Here is an 18,607-nt window from a genome sequence, read left to right on the forward strand (position 1 = left end):
TAGAGCATGTGTTTGAAATTTGGTAACATAGCTACTAAGGATATATTTTCCACATTTAATTGAGTTGTGTTGAAGATAAATTGTATTGGGTAAGGACAGGTGGTCCTGCAGGTCAGGCTGAGAAGCACATTCACATATTTGATCCTTTGATACTCCTTAGACCGTTGCTCATCCTGCAGCTGAGATCATTGAACAAACAGAGAAAAAGGTCAGTCCGAAATGTCAAGTGCACTCCGAGCCTGCTGATTGGTAACCATTAAAAGCTTAGAGGTGCCACAATTCCTGTTGCTAGGATTCAGGTTTCAGTCCAATTCATTATTGAGAGTTTTCCCTTTGAGAAACAAGGGTAAACGACTTTGCTTTTCCTCAGACTGGAGTTTACATGGTCAGGTGGCTAGTGTTTAAGTGTGTTGAAGTCTTGGAAACTACACTGGATTTTGTGCTCCTAAACTACTGATACTGGTTTTTGGTCTCCTAAACTACTGGTGCTGATGTGAGAGCATAAATAAAACGTTCTGGCAATGTTTTAAAAATTTCTGACATAATGCACTGTGTTTGAATTTGTATCCTAATCCTTATTCTCTACATTAGAAAATCATTAACACTACATAGAATACTATAGGAAACAGGGTTCATGATTGAACTAAATGATTTCATACACTCAATTACAAGGGTTTGATTATTATTCCAATTGATAGACATGAACAATGTTAGCTCCCTATACACACAATTATCAAAAGACAATAAAGTAACCAAGCTATAAACTGAACATGACTATAGAAAAATTATTTCACAAAACAATGAATCTGCTCCACATATCTGTGAGAAGTCTGAGGATCAGTACGAGGTCTGTGGAAATGTGAAGAGAAGTGGAAGGAGTAGTCTGAGGAGATATTTGAAGAGAAGTCTGAGGTGAGGCTTGAGGAGAATTTTAAAGAGAACTCTGAGGAGAAGTCTTGAAGAGAAGTCAGAGGAGAAATCTCAGAATAATTCTAAGGAGAGGTCTGAGGAGAAGTCTGAGGAAGAGTCTGAGGAGAAGTCTGAAGAAAAGTCTTGAGAAGTCTGAGGAGAAGTCTGAAGAAAGGTCTGAGAAGTCTGAGGAGAGGTCTGAGGAGAAGTCTGAGGAGAGGTTTGAGGAGAGGTCTGAGGAGTAGCTTTTCCCCCTTGCTTATGAATGCCCTTGCCGCCGTGCGCATTTCACTTTCGCTTTCGAAATAACGGCAGTTCGGGGCCGTCAACTGCTTGAATGGTGGGTTCATTATTAGTCTTAATGAAAAACACAACAACTACAAAACAGTACAATTACAAACTCGCTTCTATAAAACACAGAACTTTTGAAACGAAATCTTCCGCCATCGTCGTGTCAGTCAGCTCGCCTCACTCTCGTCATGTGATAAATGAAGTCTGACTCCTGCTGATCTGTGTTGCAACACTGACTCGTTCGGCTCATGCTGAAATGAGCAGACGCGTTCAGTTTTTAATTGTAGCATCTGTTCTCTAACTGAACTAAATGATTTTTATTACTATAAAAAGGCAAAACGACGGTGGGGGCGGTGCCGCGCTGGCTAAGTGATATTACACTGTGAGCACCGGCTATTGCAGCAATCCTAAATGAGATAAAAAAAAAGTCCAATCAGAGGATCCTCAGGTCGCATTGCGAGTTACGTATGTAATAATGGTCATGTGTAGATGTGCATTTCTCTTAAATTCAGGCTCTAGTTTCTAGAAACAGTACTGAAAACTCGGTTGTTGCTTTGTTTACAGTGGCATTGTTCATGTAGAATTAAATTCAAACACCAAACATATCGGCTAGTTATGGGGTAAAACTGCCGCTACGATCTCGTTAGGGACCCAAAAAGAACTGTCAGTTTACCATAAATGTCAGTTTACCATAATATAATTAAACATAAGCTTTAACAATCAAACAAAAGTGTCTTTAAAAGATGGTGGATTGATTTCAAACTAATGCAGTAAAATTACAAAAGGCTCAAGAAAGGAAAGCGTGTGAACACAGAAACTCATGTGCATTCATTAGCACCAGGCTTTTCTATGCTTTGTGCATTAGCTATACTATGTGTGTAGATTTACACACATTTGTGTGTTGTGTCCATTACAACTTACAGTGCTACCACTCACAGTCTCAGAGACCCTGCAGTGAAACTGCATAATGTTCCACATGAATGGGTTATGGGACGCTGGGAGGACTGAGGTCATGACCCCATGCTTCTTACACATTCTTTTCTTTCTAGACCTCCATAGAAAATCCTCCATTTTGTGTGTTTGTTTGTATGTGTTTGTGTATGTATGTTTGTTTTGCTTAGATTGCTTTACATCGCATCGTTCCCAAGCCTCAACAGCCAGAGAATACAAGCTTGGCCCTTACTTCCTCTTCCTGTTTCTGCCTCATAGTAAGTGGCTGAGAGACCACACAGCAGACAATTTACTGGTGGAGTGACTTGTTACCTTATTACCTGAAAAATGTGATATATTGAACAGAAGCTGATTCTCTTTAAGGCGAGAGAAGACTAGGAAGATAAAAGAAGGAGAAATATAGGCATTGTTTAAAAAAAAAAAACTGTCTAAATAAAAATTACTCGCTTTGAGTGAGTCATATTGTGTAAGAGGTGAAAGTAGTTTGCTGCCATTCCAATCACCAGTGTGATGGCATGGCAAGAACATTGAATGCTGCTTATGGATTATTTATTTATTTATTTATTTATTTGCAGTTGATTTTAGCTCTCATTAGCATATTAATTTGGCCGCAGTCACTAAAGCCTGGTTTATGTTTCATCCAAGCTGCTTCTGAGAAGCATTTGAAACAAACTTTGGAAAGCCATGAGCATTCAGAACAGAGATTCTTAGCTGTCCATCAAACATGAGGGCGGATAGTAAACAGGAAAAAGAGAAATAGGTGGAAATGCACGTTTTGTTCTTGGCACCTGAGATTGTACAGTACAGGACCACACCGCATGTTCCAGATAAATTGCTGACAGTGTATTGTAGTTTAACATGATGGCTATTGTGTGGCTTAAGGCTTTCGAATTTGCAGACATGTTGTTTAAAGGGGAACACTTTTATCACTCATCTCTGACTGGTACTACGATTTAAACTTGAATGGCCAGCTCATTTAAAATGTATCGAAGCTACAAAAACAAAAACATTGATTCTGTGAGAAACAAGTAATTGAGTAATGAAGAAGTATTAATACACTACAAAGTTTAATTTTCTTAATGTAGTCTACACAATTTCTGTAACATATACACGGCTACCCCTTGATGGACTAAGATCCCAATATGTAACGAAAACACAGAAGTGCCAACATATATTTTTGACATATGAAAACTATGCTTTTCTGCTTTCTCAACTAAAACACTAGTCAGAAATGCAAATTAACGTCACCCAGCAAAAATGGCACTTCTCTTCAGGAAAGATACATTTGCTTTTGGTAGCAGTTACTTGGTGAACTTACTTGGGCTGTGGTCAGTTTGGTCAGTAAAAAAATTAATGAGCTGCTTATTATCCTTTAGTTGAATATAAAATAAAATAAAAAAAATACAGCTATTAATTTGCACACACAAGCATTATTCCGGTAGTGAATTTCAAACAAGTGCTAAATGAATCAATCTGCATGCACCACGGCCTTGTATTTTACACTTTTAAATATAAATACCACAACCTGCACATTTGTTAAGGCAAATATGCAAAACAGTCAGGGCATATTATTTTGCTAATTTGAAAAGTGCAGTCCTGCTTAGATCATGTAAATTAGCTTGTGCATTTTTATACAGCTATTATCAGGTTTTTACACACACGAGCCCTTAAGAGGTCACGACCTTCCCTAGCTAATAACTCCCCTAATAAATTTACTCAATCCCCTTGCATGATGAGATAAATGTGTTTGAAAAGAGGATGTGAGACAGGGTCAGAGCTCACACCTATTCCTGCCACACTTCACATGTCTTTACCGGCCAGTTTAGATTTGATTTGGTGTGACTTTTCCATTCTGCCTCTTTCCAACTCGCTGAAGGCCCCAGAAGAACTGTTCAGAAGGAAGCATAAATCAGGCTTACAAGGTTTTGGAGATATTGTATGGAATGCTGGGACAGAATAACCTGAGGCTGTGAATGAGTAAGAGAAATGAGAAGCGATGGTCCGAAACAAGATGAGAGAACTGAGATGTGTTTAGGAAGGTGGGAGGTTATCAGATGGTGTGTGGTCTGTTCTGCTCTGCAGCTGTTTGTGCTGTGCATCCAGTGTACAGCAGCAGGTGTTGGAAAATGTGAGGTCAGTGCACAGGCCAGTCGGCTCCAGCAGTATTTCAACAGCAATATCTGAAACAGAGATACCAAGTAAATCAGTTTATACATTAAACATGCAAAAACGTTCAGACTCGGACATCCTGTATAATCAGATTCAATTCAGGGGGCTGATCAGTGTGTTTCCGAAGCATGAACGTGACTGTGACAGACGAATGTGAGTTTCTGAACCATTAAAGTGAATGATAAATTGTTTTTAATAAACGTTTTGACTTGAGATTTACGTCTTTGTTAAGCTGCAGTTAATGAAAGCCTTTGGGAAATCGTTCTTATCACATCATTGTTTCTGAGGTTTTATAACCTGTGATGTATTAATACTCATCTTTAATACACCTCAATCTGCTGCTAAAATATGCTTTAACAGATGAATTCACTGAATGAGTGAAGTCAGGGCCTCTGTTGTTGTGACATTTGATAATTTCATTTCTTTTGCGGTCTTTCCAGTGCTGTTTATCTTCTTTTGGATGAGTGAGGAAGAACTAAGCATTAGTTAATCTTTCACTATGAACTGATGCTTTATAAGTCTTGCTGCAGATCATGAACACTTTCATGTTTATTATGACATTTGAAAAATGGATGCCATTTCAGTAAGTATAAATATTTAAACACGATATGTACTGATCTTAGAACACAGTCTTACTGAATCAGCAAATGAAAATCAATTTTTTCAGAGCATTTTTTTTTCTTAATGGGAATTCCTCGACCTACAGTATATACCATGAACAAGATATAATTAGCTCTTGTTTTTGTTCTGCTCTCACATATATAGTCAACATTTCTAGTTGATTTGAAAAAAAAATACAATTTCCAGATTTGAAAATACAAAACCTCTTATACAAATGAAACCTAAAGGCTACATCCCTTATGTAGACGATTATGAGGCTTTTTTTTTTAAACATTATTTTTGTCATAAAATAGTGCAACATGAATCTGAGAACATATTCATTATGTAAGGAATGAAATATGATAGGATATGCTGTTATTGGAAAATAATCCATGGCAAGATGATGTGATGCAATACCACGCTGAAGGTGCTTATTTTCTTATAACAACATGTCCCAAAGTGGTTTTTTTCCTCTAATACCACAGTGATTTGCTAATGATTACAACTATTTTTAATTTATTAATAAACACCGTCATGCTTTTAAACCATATTATGGAATGCAATGTTGTGCAACGTCTGCTACGCAAAGTTAGCTCTTGTTATTACTTCTTTTTTCTCACTCTATTCAAGTTAATGAGAAAAATCACAACTGGTAATGTTCTGAGAAACCAGAAACGCAACATCTTGAAAACTCTTCCTTGTCTGAGAACTTACCTACTGTTACAATGTGCTGACATTGGAGACTCCTTCTATAAATGTTAAATAAATTGCTCATTACAGAAACCTTCGTTATATGAACAATTATGTTTTTATTTGCTTAATAATATGTTTTAGCAATTTATTCTTAGACTTATTGATTATGTAGCATTTCTTCCATTCAAGTCCCTGTGAACGAATTGTTTCTATAGCTAACGTTTTAGAACGAATTACAGCTAGAAATACTGTCAGAGCTGCTGTTATAGAAAATGAATCAACACCCTCTGACCAAGCGCTGTGGTATAAACATATATAACGAATACACAGACGCATAGATAGCTTACAAATTATTTTAAAAGTGGCTTTTAGTCCTGTGATACTACAGTGCAAATCTATCTATCTATTTATTTATTTATTTATTGTACTTACGCATGTGAGTAAACCAGAGAGATAGTCTGACATTTATTTTCCCAGGATTCCATGGGAGGTTCACCTAATGATATCCGGATTTCTGACATGAGACCAACTCTGGTGGAACCCCCTATGTACAAGCCAAAGGTTGTATTGCTGGGAAAAGATAAAAAAGGTATGCTTCAGAGGACCCAAGAACAAAACATCTAGAGACATGTAATGTATTTTCATTTTGTTTCTGTTATCTCTGGGCCTTTTTCTTAACACACTAGATCAACTAATTATGTTTTTAGATCTCAGTATTTTTAAATATTAAATATATTCCCATTTCTGCAATGTCTGTGTATTGCGTAAAGTCAAGGAGAATGTTGCAGGATAATTAGATGCTGGGTGAAACGGTGAGGTTTTCTATGGTGAGGTTTTCTATGCTGGGTGAAACGGTGAGGTTTTCTATGGTGAGGTGAGGTGCTTTATAGGAGTATTGTTGCCATTCCAATTAGTGACAGAGACCATTATTCCACTTTATATCCTCCTCATGCACCTACTAGAGCACATGCATTAAATCCAATGCAGAAAGAGAGTGCTGTTATGAACATGAAGTGTACAGTACTGATATGAATTTCATCCCATTCAGAATCCATCGATGACTCAGACCCAGACAAAATGCACTGCATGAACAACAGTGGATCATCAGCCACCTACTCAGACTACTCCCCCTCGCAGGGCTCTTCTGGATCCTCCAACCCTCCTGGCAATGTCAGCTCCATGCAGAGTGCTGCCAAAGAGGGTCCATCACAGACCCACTGGACTAACAGGTTGGCAACGATCAACAAAGTTCATGCCTGCCAGCATTCCTCAACTGAGATCACACCTGTGCAGTTCAGTGATATGACAGCTCATATACTGTATTGGTTAGGTTTGTGTAGTTATTCTATGATGACCTACTAACATTCCAGCATAACAAATTAGTCTCACTTTTATAAATTTTACACCTTTGATGTCATATTAAATTTAACAAGAATCCTTAAGGCTTCAAGCCTACTTGTATACCTACATACCTTTAGAGTAAGCCAGGACTATATGGGTGAATAGCATAATCTTATATCATAATACAATAACAATCAATCTTTGCCAGTTGATTTTTTTTATGGAAATGAAGCATCATCAGATAAGGTGTAAATTTTCGTATTAAATAAAACAAAAAATCTTTGGATGATGTTAAAATTAAATGTCACTGTGAGGACATTCACAAGGGAACTACAGAACAGTACAGAGAAGTATGTTGGAATATCAGTCATTTATTGTTTAATCAAGAAAACACCATGCCAAGACTTAAAATAAAAGTTTCTTGTCATTTTTCAATATAAAACCTAATGTAAATCCAACAAAGATAAAGATTTGAAGACCTTCCTCTGTAATATCCTTTTAAATAAGGATAGGAATAAACATTTAAAATGTCAAATATGCAGGTCATCTAGAAAGAGATTTTTGTTTCTGGAATATAGAAATGTAAACGCTTTTAAAAATACAATGTGATCTCATTATTTTTTACACTAGTAATTGTGGTTAATAAGGTTTACACATAAAATGGACACATATGTCATAATGCCACACACATATAGCAGGAAATAAGCGTTTCATTGATGTGTGGCATGATGTGATTATGCCAAGTATGGTGGCGCTTAGTCTTTTTCAAATTTGTTAGGTTTCAGATAATGCAAAATCGTCACTTCTATCTGTAGCATCACTGAAAATCTTTCTCAAAACGGGCATCAGCATTGATTTTATTAAACAAGTGTGTTTAAATCATCTTAAAATCCTGCCAGTATGTGCGCAGAATGTGAAGAACATTAATGATACAATCCAGTGGTGTCTTTTCTCTTCATCATGAACTTAGAAATTAGCTTTCCCTCTTCCCTCGTCTCTTAAACACCCCAGGCATTAGCAAGTACTCTTAATTCAGAGATTAACTATAACACAGCTTGTTTCTGTTTTTATGCCCTTTATAAAAGTCCAATTCCTCTGTTTTTCTTTTGTTTTCGGTTTTCTATTCAGACTTGCTCAGTCTTTCCCAAAGCCCATAGAAACAAAGCCTCTGCTCAGCCACAGAGAGACGCCCCCCTCCAGTACCCTGCAGCAACGGGGTGAGAGACGGCCACTCAGTGACACCTTCGACAGCTGGAATGATGCTCCCCACTATGACAATACTGGGTTTGTAGCAGAGGAGACGCCAGTTGATACTCCCAGCGGCAGTAGTGGGAACCCCATGCTAGGCACAAAGCCTCGTAGTGCTTCAGCAGCACATGGGCGACGGCCTCTCATGAGACAGGACCGCATCATGGGGGTCCCATTAGAGTTGGAGCAGACACCACACTCTTTCCGTACAAATCCTGATGCTGAAGTGCCTCCTCCCCCTCCCTCAAACCCCTGGCAGAATTGGACGAGGACTCCCAGCCCATTTGAAGATCGTACAGCGTTCCCCTCCAAACTGGAAATTACCCCAGCAAACAGCCCCAACCCTGATCGCAAAGACTTTGAGCAGGAGATGGGTGAACTACCTGGCACTTTCCCCTCTTCAGGAGCCTGGGGATTCCTGGACTCCAGAAACTCAGGGACAGGGCAAGGTCAGCCTAATGTCTTTGCACATGTTCAAGGTCGTAATGAACCAAATAAGGGCAACACCATGGTCATGAGCAAGAGCTCTGAGAGAATTTCACCAATGATGAAGGAGGTAAAGTCAAAATTTAAGAAGTCCCAGAGCATAGATGAAATTGATATCGGATCATACAAGGTGTACAGTATTCCCTTGGACCATTACAGCTCTAGCATAGAGAATCAGGGTAGTGTGGACAGAGCGGACCTCCCAGGACCTCTCGAACAGAGCATGTCCAGGAGCCAGTCTGCTCCCATGCTGGATGATGATCTTGACAGCTTCTGCACAAATAAATCTCAGCAGCAGAAACCTGCTATCCCAAAAAAGGTTTATCAATTTGACCAAAGTTTTAACCCTCAAGGAGCTATGGATGTGATGAAAGCAGAACGGAGGGTCCCTCCACCATTTCCCAATACGCCTGAATATGTGAATCAACCAGGCAAGACACTGCCAAAGGAGCTTATTAGCCCCCGAGGCTACCGGGGCTATCAACCAATGGAGCAAATGTTCTTTTCGCAGCCACCTGTCACTAATGATGCAGTTCCTCAACAGTTTCCCGCCCAGCCTCAACGGTCCCGTCCAGGTTTCCTGCGACGGGCTGATTCCCTGGTAAGTTCTACAGAGATGGCATTGTTCCGCAGGGTAGCAGAAGCCCAGGAGCACCAAATGGCAGAGCATTACAACAGACCCCAACAGCTTAAAGCCATGATGGATGCACAGAATAACTTGTCCACCATGGCAGATTCACAGTTCCACAAAAGGAATGGTAGGTATGAAGAGGAATACTCATCTTATCAAGAACCTAAAAAGCCTATTATGGGATACCCCACAAAGAGTCTGACACAGCGACGCCCACTGTCTGCACGGAGCTACAGTACAGAGACTTATGGGGCATCACAAGCTCGACCAGTGTCTGCGCGCCCCACCATGGCTGCCCTGCTAGAGAAATTGCCTTCAGATTATAATATAAGTACATGCACTGAGAAGAGCCCTGACACTGACATGAAGATGAGGCCTGTTCCACAGAAACCAGAGGACATGACCTCCAAAATGCCAGTGGACTGGAGACAACAGCTCCTAAGGCACATAGAGGCAAAACGGCTAGACCGGGTAAGCAAATCTTACTAGTAACATGTTACTGCCTACTAATGTACATCTCTGGCACATGTGCTTATTATAACTTGGCCTTGCAAAATCATGTAGATACCACTCTACGTTTTAAATCAATGGCTGAATCTAAGGACAAAGTAAGTGTAATAATCTAATGACGTTTTTGTGATATCTAACCAGCAAGATGATTTCTCAGTGGTTGTAATGTTCACTAGAGGTTGTCATATAGATCTTTTCCACTGGCATGGCTTGGTAACAACTCAGTACCTAGAACTATTTGTAACCTGGTGAAATTAAGTTTTATGAAGTTTCATGGAGGCTGACAACAGTTTGCTAGTGAGGTATTAAAAGAGGTATTCCGAGTAAAACACAAAACAAAAAAACCCAAAAAATTCATTTGGGATTTGGCCTAACTTGAAGATAGTGGATTTGCTAAATAGCAATAAATAAATAAATTATTATTATACTATATCTGTGATCTTCTAAAGTCACCAAGAAAAGGAAATTTGAAAAGAGAAAGAAACGTTGGCAGTCGCTACTATTAAAGTTTGCTTTGCTATTCTAACCAGAAACTGTTTGCAAACATGAAATTGCATTTGACCAATTAATTGACTATTTTTAAGTTCTGCCCAAATATCCTGGGTTGGCTTGCATGGTACCTGGGAATTAAATATTTCCAAATTCACCAAGGGTGCATACTGTAAGTACATTTGGCACTTGAAATAGCAGTAGTATGCTAGATCATGGTTAATTTGCCAAGCCAAGCCTTACTGTCTGGTGGAAAAATACTAATAGATCACTGATGTACCGTCAACCAAAAACAATTGCGCTGTACTCATTAATTCCTCTTGGGCAATATAAACAGTCTATAGCAAAAACAATAGCTAATACACACAACTTTATATGAAGTGCGACATAAGGGTTAACTGATGATGCTATGTTTCTGTGAACAGTCTACTAGTATACGTCATTGTCCACTAATCTTAGTCACACACTGTTGGTATTGTTAGTTTTATATACAGTACTGTGAAAAAGTTTTCTTCTGTTTTTTTGTACATCTCATACTAAATTGTTTCAGAGATTAAAACAAAATCTAACATAAAACAAAGGCAACCTGAGTAAACACACAATACAGTTTTTAAATGATAATGTTATTTATTGAATCAAACAAGTTATCCAATTCCTACTGGGCCTGTGTGAAAATGTATTTGCTCCCCTAGTTACTAATTCCCCAAATCTGTGAATCTGCATTCATAATGGGGTTCAGCTGGACTAGACACAACCAGGCCTGCTTACTGCAAACCCTGTTCAAGCAAATCAACACTTAAGCAGAACTTTTTCAACAGCATGAAGTTGGTTAAAAGGTCTTACCCAGTAACACACTATGACAAAATTGAAAGGAATTCCAGAAATGATGAGGAAGAAGGTGACTGAAATACATCAGTCTGGGAAGAGTTACAAAGCTATTTCAAAGGCTCTGGGACTCCAAAGAACCACAGTGAGCGCCATTATCTCAAAATGGAAGAAACTCGGCACAGTAGTGAACCTTCCCAGAAGTGGCCGACCTTCCAAAATTCCTTCAAGAGCACAGCAACGACTCAACCAGCAAGTCACGAAAGAGCCAAGGACAACATCAAAGGAACTACATTCCTCTCTTGCATCAATAAAGGTCACTGTTCATGACTCCACCATCAGAAAGACACTGGGCAAAAATGGCATCTATGGAAGAGTGGCGAGGTGAAAACCACTGCTAACCAGAAGAACATTAAAGCTCGTCTGAATTTTGCAAAACACACCTTGATGATCCTCAAACCTTTTGTTCTGTGGATTGATGAGTCGAAAGTGGAACTGTTTGAAAGACGGGGTCCCTTAAACGGTTAGCTCATGCTCAAAATCCCTCCAGTGTGGCTGAACTAAAGCACTTCTGCAAAGAAGAGTGGGCCAAAATTCCACCACATTGCTGAATCTGAAGCATTTGGTTGCAGTTGTTGCAGCTAAAGGTGGCACAACCTGAGTTTAAGTTTAAGGGGGCAATTAGTTTTTCACATGGTGATAGATGTTGGATAACTTTTATTTTGCTTCAAAAAAAAATTAAAATAAATAAATAATAAAAACTATATTGTGTGTTTACTCAGGTTGCCTTTGTTTTATGTTGTATTTTGTTTGAAGATCTAAAACTATTTAATGAGACATGCACAAAAACAGAAGAAATCAGGATACTTTTTCACAGCACTGTAAATGTGTGTTTGTGTTTGCTGTGTTGCCAGTAATGACGTTCTGTACCGTTTACTGTTGGTCAAGCTTCTCAACTCTGTTGCAGCTATGCAGTGTGTGTGGTACAGTCGAGTGTAACCCTCCCTCCACCCCAGCAGCAGCCTTTGACTTTCTATGTGGCACACCCACACCCATTCACTCATGTCATGTGGTTGTTTCCCTCCAATCAGAGCGCTGTCCTTAAGCACAACACAGTAAACTTCGGCATGCTGTACTCTGGAGGCTATGCTGCACCGCATGCCAGCAGAAGCATGACAATAAACTTTTACAATAACACAAAGCATGAAAACCAAACAACTCAGTGGCTACCTCTACCAAATGTGAGTATATAAAAAGTACCATCAGCTCCAATTTTAGTGGAGCATGAGGCCAGTTGCTTAATAAACATTCTTATGTTAAATATCTTTTCAAATCAGCTTCTGCTTGAAAGAAATCGTATTTAAAAACACAGGTTTGAGATCTTTTAGCCATACCTCGATTATTTTTATTAAACTCAAAATAATGCGTAAGGAATAAAACATGACAGGATGTGCTGTTATAGGGAAAGAATCAATGACATAATTGATTATTTGTCCAATAACAGCGCATCTCTATATGTTTTATTCCTCTTATACCACAGCAGTTTGCCATTGATTACAAATGTGTATTTACAGTATTAAAGAATGACACATTCTTGTTTGTTTTTTATCCGTTTAGAATGACATTTAATAATGAGGAACATTCATGAAACAATTAGAACGGCTACAAACAGTCTCTTTCTCATCAGCTTCCTGTCTTTTTTTTGTTAATAAGGTAAACAAATGCAACTTGCCATGTTACCAAGAAGTCCTGAAGGCTTTCCTGTGTCAGAAAACGTACTGACAATTATAAAGTGTGAACACCAGAGACTCCTTTCATACAGTAAATGTTAAATAACCGTCTTCCTACAGTACAGAAAGTTTAACCGTATCAACAACTGTAGGGTTCTTTGTTAAATAGTATGTTTTTAATCTTGTTCCTGTGAATTAGTTGTTACTATAGAAACAATAGCATATTAGAACAAGTGCATTCATATAAACCTGTGATTTACCTTGCAGCTGACACTACTGTCAGAGCTACTGTTGTAGAAAATGAATCAACACTTTCTGACCAATCAGATTCGACAGTGCTGTGGTATAAATGGAAATAATTCTCTGTGAAAAGTCATTCCTCATATTTCACTGTTTAACACAAATCTACCACTTCATGTGTGAGCATTTTCAGGCTAGGTACTGTCTCAGTGTTGTGTGAATATATTCAGGTGTCTGTGTTGCATGTGTGCAGGCTCTGTGTTTGCTTTGTCGACCTTCTGTTGCCTGTGTCTCTCTGAGGGCCTACAGAAACATTAGCATATGATAATCTGAAAAGTTCACTTAGGTCATATGTAACTGTCTTATATGTCTTACACATGCTATTAATACAGTAATGTCTTCATTTAAGTAAAAAACGTCATATTAATTTAAAAAAAAAAAAAAAAAAAAAAAGCCCCTAACAGGCAGAGTTAGGAGAAGCTCTTTAAAAATCTGCTTGTCTGTCTTAATTTTGGGATTCATATTAAGTCTAAGAATACGCCACAAAGAATTTTAGCACTAAAAGCAGCTCCTGGTCCCCTATATGATCCCTATTTCACTAAGACTGAATTACAAACATTCCTAAATTGCTGCTATCAGTGTTTAACTGTAGCAGCAGTGTGGCGTTAGCACAGTCATGCTTTGCACAACTCTGCTATTTTCACACATACAGTTATGCAGCGCAGATGAACTGCGAATGTGATCTGTGAGCTGTATTACACAATAAATGGTTTTCATTTAGATGCTCACACATAGAAAGCCATATTTAATCTGCTACATATGAGGGCCATGTGAATCAATACTTCAGTTAAGTGCAGATCAAATGAAAATCTTCTCATTAATATATGAAGTAAGACATGTATATGACAATTAGCCAAATATTAAAGTATTATGACGTATTAAAGTGATACAGAAAAGAAACTAAAGTTGTTATGTGACATAAAGGTCTAGCCGTGTACCGTACAGTACTTGCTGGCTAGTGCAAAGATTTACTGAATAATCTCTTCACAGACTCCATCGCAACAGAGCAATATTTTAGATAACGGTCAAGAGGTGGTCTCTCCCACCACACAGTGGGCCCCCTACTCATTAGGACGAAGAGATGTACCTCCTGACAACACCATCATCAAAAAGGTACATGCTTTGCTTTTTCACATAATAATATGAAATGCTTTTGCCAACAAGTTGTTCTTTTTTTGTTCTCAAATCTGCAGCATTTACATTGTTATACATTACAGTAGTCCCATAGCAGACATCTTTACCCCAATCATCAAGGACTCCGGAGGCACCCACATTTTTACTCTGTTCCAGCTGAAAAACTTTAATTATCTTGCACAGACACGATGGGAGCTGGAATATAACCAAATTGTGGATAGACTGAGAGTATTAGTAGAATAACACGAGGAGTATCTCAGCAGAGAAAATAGAGGCATAGTGCATTAGGATATTTTTGCTTTTTGCTATAACTGTAAATAAAAAGTGCCTTGGTAAGCTCCTTAAGGAAATGTTGGAGCCTGTGTTGGAGCTGATAGTGGATTTTACCAACACCAATACCAAAGTTGGGCGGTACCTGCCGATAACCGATTAATTAACCGATAGTTTTTAAAATAGATACTGAATGAAAACATAACAGTCAAAATAAAATATTGATGAACTTTGTTACAAAAATAAACAGCAATGACTGTATCATAAAAATGTACTGTACTTTTTAAAATGAAATACATATCTAAATATTAATATTAACTATTAAAAAATATTAAAGTAAATAAAGGATATACATCCAAATTGAACCAAAAAGTAACCCTCCAAATAACAAATAAATATGGAGACATCCAAAATGTTTAAAAAAAAAAACAAAACAAAACACTTCATATAACACAACAAAATTTGTCAGTGATAGTTTTTATTGCCCCTCTAGAGGCCGCTCTCATTCTGTATAATGACAGCGGATCCTTTTCAGCCGCTTCCTGCAACAGACACAACTGGAAAAACTATCTGTGTGGATTTTTGCCAATGACCGACAGTTTCAGCAATCGGTTATCAGTGCCGATTAATCTGCAAAACCGATCAATCGGTCGACCTCTATTCTATGTTACCAGTATTCTTTGGCTTGGGTGCGAAAGAGTGAAGAATCGACTGCAAATCAGTTTATACGTGGTTGAACCCAGCAGTAGAAAACAGTGAAATAAAATATGTCCCTTACTCAAAATAAAGTAGTCCCGCTGTTTCTCTTTATGAGTCATGAGATGACACGCCGCGTCTGTTTTATTGCCATTATAGTTCTATCATTCCCTCACACAATACATCTTCTAACTAATAATCTCTCCTTCTTTTGCCGCTTCCTGCTTTACTAAATCTGTTCAACCTCAGAATTGCATCTCAATCTAGTCATGATTGCTGTGTTAATATTCTGTAATGTCAGGGTTAATTACTACTTTCTTAGTCATTCATTTTCACTGTGCTGCAGTCTTCCTCAGTCTCCTTAGCAACTAGTCAGTTTTGTATATGTTTAAAGGCTGTCACTCAGAGCTACTGAACAAACTGTAATAGAGTACAGTGCACATAGTTTTGTGCCATTGCCATGTGTATACGACGGACTGTATGTTCACACCTTGCTTGTACAATCTCCAGTGCCCAAAGTTTTTGTTTTTTTTAGATCTCATGAAATGCATTGAGCGAACAGTGCTGCAGAGTGACAAAAATAGAAGACAGTGCAATAAGATCCGCTAGTTTCAAGCTCCCCTGAGGTCTATTCTAGCTCATTGTTGTTTTTCCCAAATCAAAATAAACCTGAGATTCATCAATCATAAGCAAAAAAAATTGGGTGCTTTAGAAAATGACCTGAATGAAATGAACTGTCGCACTATTTGGTCTGTCATTTCTCTTGAATTAAATAACTGATAATAACCTACCTTATGTATAAATATGAATATATATGAAATCCCAAAGTGGTCTACACAAAGTGAAAGGAACGCTGAAATAATTTTATGTTAGTGTCTCATCAACGTATCAAAACATACAAGCATCACACAAATTACAGAATAAAAATTCTTTCACAGGCTGTGGTCCATCATTCTCACCAACAGCAGGGCATCATGGGAAGCGGAGCCACAGCACCACACCGAGGAGGACACCAGCAGTACGAGGGAGCCATCAATAAGGTGTCCATCCAGCAGTACCAGTCACCTCTGGCGCCGACCACCAGCCCCCGACCACAGAGTGCCCGCTGCTTCATCCAGACTAAAGGCCAGAAAAGCATGGACGGCTTTCCAGAACAGGTGCTAAGCTAGTTCTAATAATTGGGTGCCATAACTTTTGGTTATAAAACCCAAAATTTACATTTACATGAAGCTCTTTGTTTCACTAGTAGACCGCGCACTTTATATTTCCAATAAAATGTAACAGTTGCGATTGCGTATGTATTCACCCCTGTTGAATACTTGAACTCAGCTATTGTGAGCTTAAAACACAGGAATGCTGTACATGCCCATTCTCTTGGAGGGTGCCGATATCTTGGGAGCTAACTGTATAAGTCATGTTATCTGACTCACGTAGGTATGTAATATTTCTGACTTACAGTATTATCCATAAAAAAAACACACAATAAACAAATATAAACAAATATAACAAATCTCTTGTTGAATAAAGTGTACAGAATACATTTCTGTATTTTAAGCTCACAATATTACTTATCGCATGTGTAACTCATTTTGCCACAATTTCATGATGGGTGCCAATACTTTTTGGGTTGATTGTAAATTTTCATTTTATACAGTTGGTGCTCATTCATTTACATTTATGGTACACAGCTTAGGCATACAGTACACATATGTATAGTCCTGGCACAGAAATGATAATACACTAATGTTTTCTTGTTTGTAGTTCTGTGTTCGGATTGAGAAAAACCCAGGCCTCGGTTTCAGCATCTCAGGGGGAATCAGTGGGCAGGGGAACCCCTTCAAACCCTCAGACATGGTAAGGCCTTCTTTCCCTCAGCCAGACTGAGAGAACACAATTTAATGAATGGAAATCATTCTCTGTACACTATTCATGCAATATATCCAGTGCTAACAGAATTAACACAAAGACTACAATATAGTAAAGGGGACAGATCTTGCTGTAGGGTTTCCATGGAAACATGAGCTACTGCAATGCACAACATTGCACATCAGCAGCCCGTGTTACGTGTTAACCTATTCACGGCTTAGAATCCTGTCAGCAATATTTCATAATAATTATATAAAACCGAATAATTGCAAGCCCAGTGTTATTTTTGCCACTTCATTTGTAATACCTGATATTTTATTGAGTTAATTTGTGTATATCATGGAGATTTTCTGATGTTTATTTGGTAAATGGAATTGATTATTTTTCTCCACAACCTACAAAACTTCAGTTCTAAGTTAATCATCTTTGCTGTACTGAGTGCTCTGGGAATCTGCGAAGCCGGATCCATGCCTCACCTGAATGAATGACGTGATGTAAACTTTGGTTGACTCACAGTATGTTGTTTAGCAGGATGCATATTGTTAGGTCACACATCTGGTACATAACCGAATGCTTTATAATCTTTGCCTAACGTACATATAATAGCTATTCAGGAAAATACAAATAGTTTGATATATTTATATATGTATATTACATATTTTCCATCTCTTCCAAGATTATAAGCTTCACATACTTACAGTATTTTACAAGTACCATCATATGATAATATCAAATGTGAATTTTGGCAAAGAACAAATCAATCCAGAGTAAAAGGCAAAGATTCTAAACCATCACCACCGTGTGATTCCTAACCTCATATCATTTTGACTTATAGGGTATCTTTGTTACTAGGGTACAGCCTGATGGACCCGCCTCCAATGTTCTTCGACCGGGGGACAAAATTCTGAAGGTAACACTTTCTTTCATCACCACACATTGTCCAGTGAGGGTGTGACAGCACCAAAGCGGAAGGCTTTGCATGTGCCATTTTGTGTCTGGAGTGTGTATGCGTGCGTGAGTGCGTGTGTGTGTGTGTGTGTGTGTGTGTGTGTGTGTGTGTATGTGGTGTGTCAAGCAAGTGAGCATGGTCTTCTGTTATGATACGTGTCAAACGTTGATATTACTGGCCTGTCAGTTCTCAAAGGATGGCATTTGGGTTGCTCTATCATTTCAAGCTGCAGCGTGTCTCTTGTATCACTGAGAATTTGGTTATATTGGACAGTCCTTTTTTATTTTCCAGTGTTTGATGGCATGAGCATTTTAAACACAGTGAATTACAGAACTTTAAAAATGTCTTGTAGTTTGAATCCTCTTCCTCGCCTTTCCTCTTATCTTTCTAACTCTGCCCGTGAAACTCAGATTGAATCTGGTCTTTTGTTTCAATGTAAAATCCACAATAATAGACAGTCAATTTTTAAGCTTGTTAATTTACTGAATTAATTAATATCATTTTTAAAAATTTTTTTTT

General features: G+C 38.2%; 1 protein-coding gene across 5 annotated transcripts in view; it reads left to right on the plus strand.

Annotated features, from left to right (window-relative positions):
- The window catches only part of lrrc7 (leucine rich repeat containing 7), a 132,239-nt gene that overhangs the window by 112,807 nt on the left and 825 nt on the right, over nucleotides 1–18,607 (plus strand). For 2 of the 5 annotated variants that reach the window (XM_053635926.1, XM_053635925.1), the window contains exons 18-25: nucleotides 2,322–2,408; nucleotides 6,091–6,202; nucleotides 6,662–6,842; nucleotides 8,083–9,790; nucleotides 12,235–12,384; nucleotides 14,164–14,286; nucleotides 16,212–16,430; nucleotides 17,035–17,383. In XM_053635926.1, the coding sequence (XP_053491901.1) occupies nucleotides 2,322–2,408; nucleotides 6,091–6,202; nucleotides 6,662–6,842; nucleotides 8,083–9,790; nucleotides 12,235–12,384; nucleotides 14,164–14,286; nucleotides 16,212–16,430; nucleotides 17,035–17,157 (2,703 nt within the window). In that variant the 3' untranslated portion in view covers nucleotides 17,158–17,383. Of the gene's footprint in view, nucleotides 1–2,321; nucleotides 2,409–6,090; nucleotides 6,203–6,661; nucleotides 6,843–8,082; nucleotides 9,791–12,234; nucleotides 12,385–14,163; nucleotides 14,287–16,211; nucleotides 16,431–17,034; nucleotides 17,384–17,974; nucleotides 18,050–18,607 lie in introns of those variants that run through there. The other 3 variants (XM_053635929.1, XM_053635928.1, XM_053635927.1) reach the window with 3 other exon arrangements.

This window comes from Ictalurus furcatus, chromosome 11 (genome assembly GCF_023375685.1).
Source record: "Ictalurus furcatus strain D&B chromosome 11, Billie_1.0, whole genome shotgun sequence".
Taxonomy (NCBI): Eukaryota; Metazoa; Chordata; class Actinopteri; order Siluriformes; family Ictaluridae; genus Ictalurus; species Ictalurus furcatus.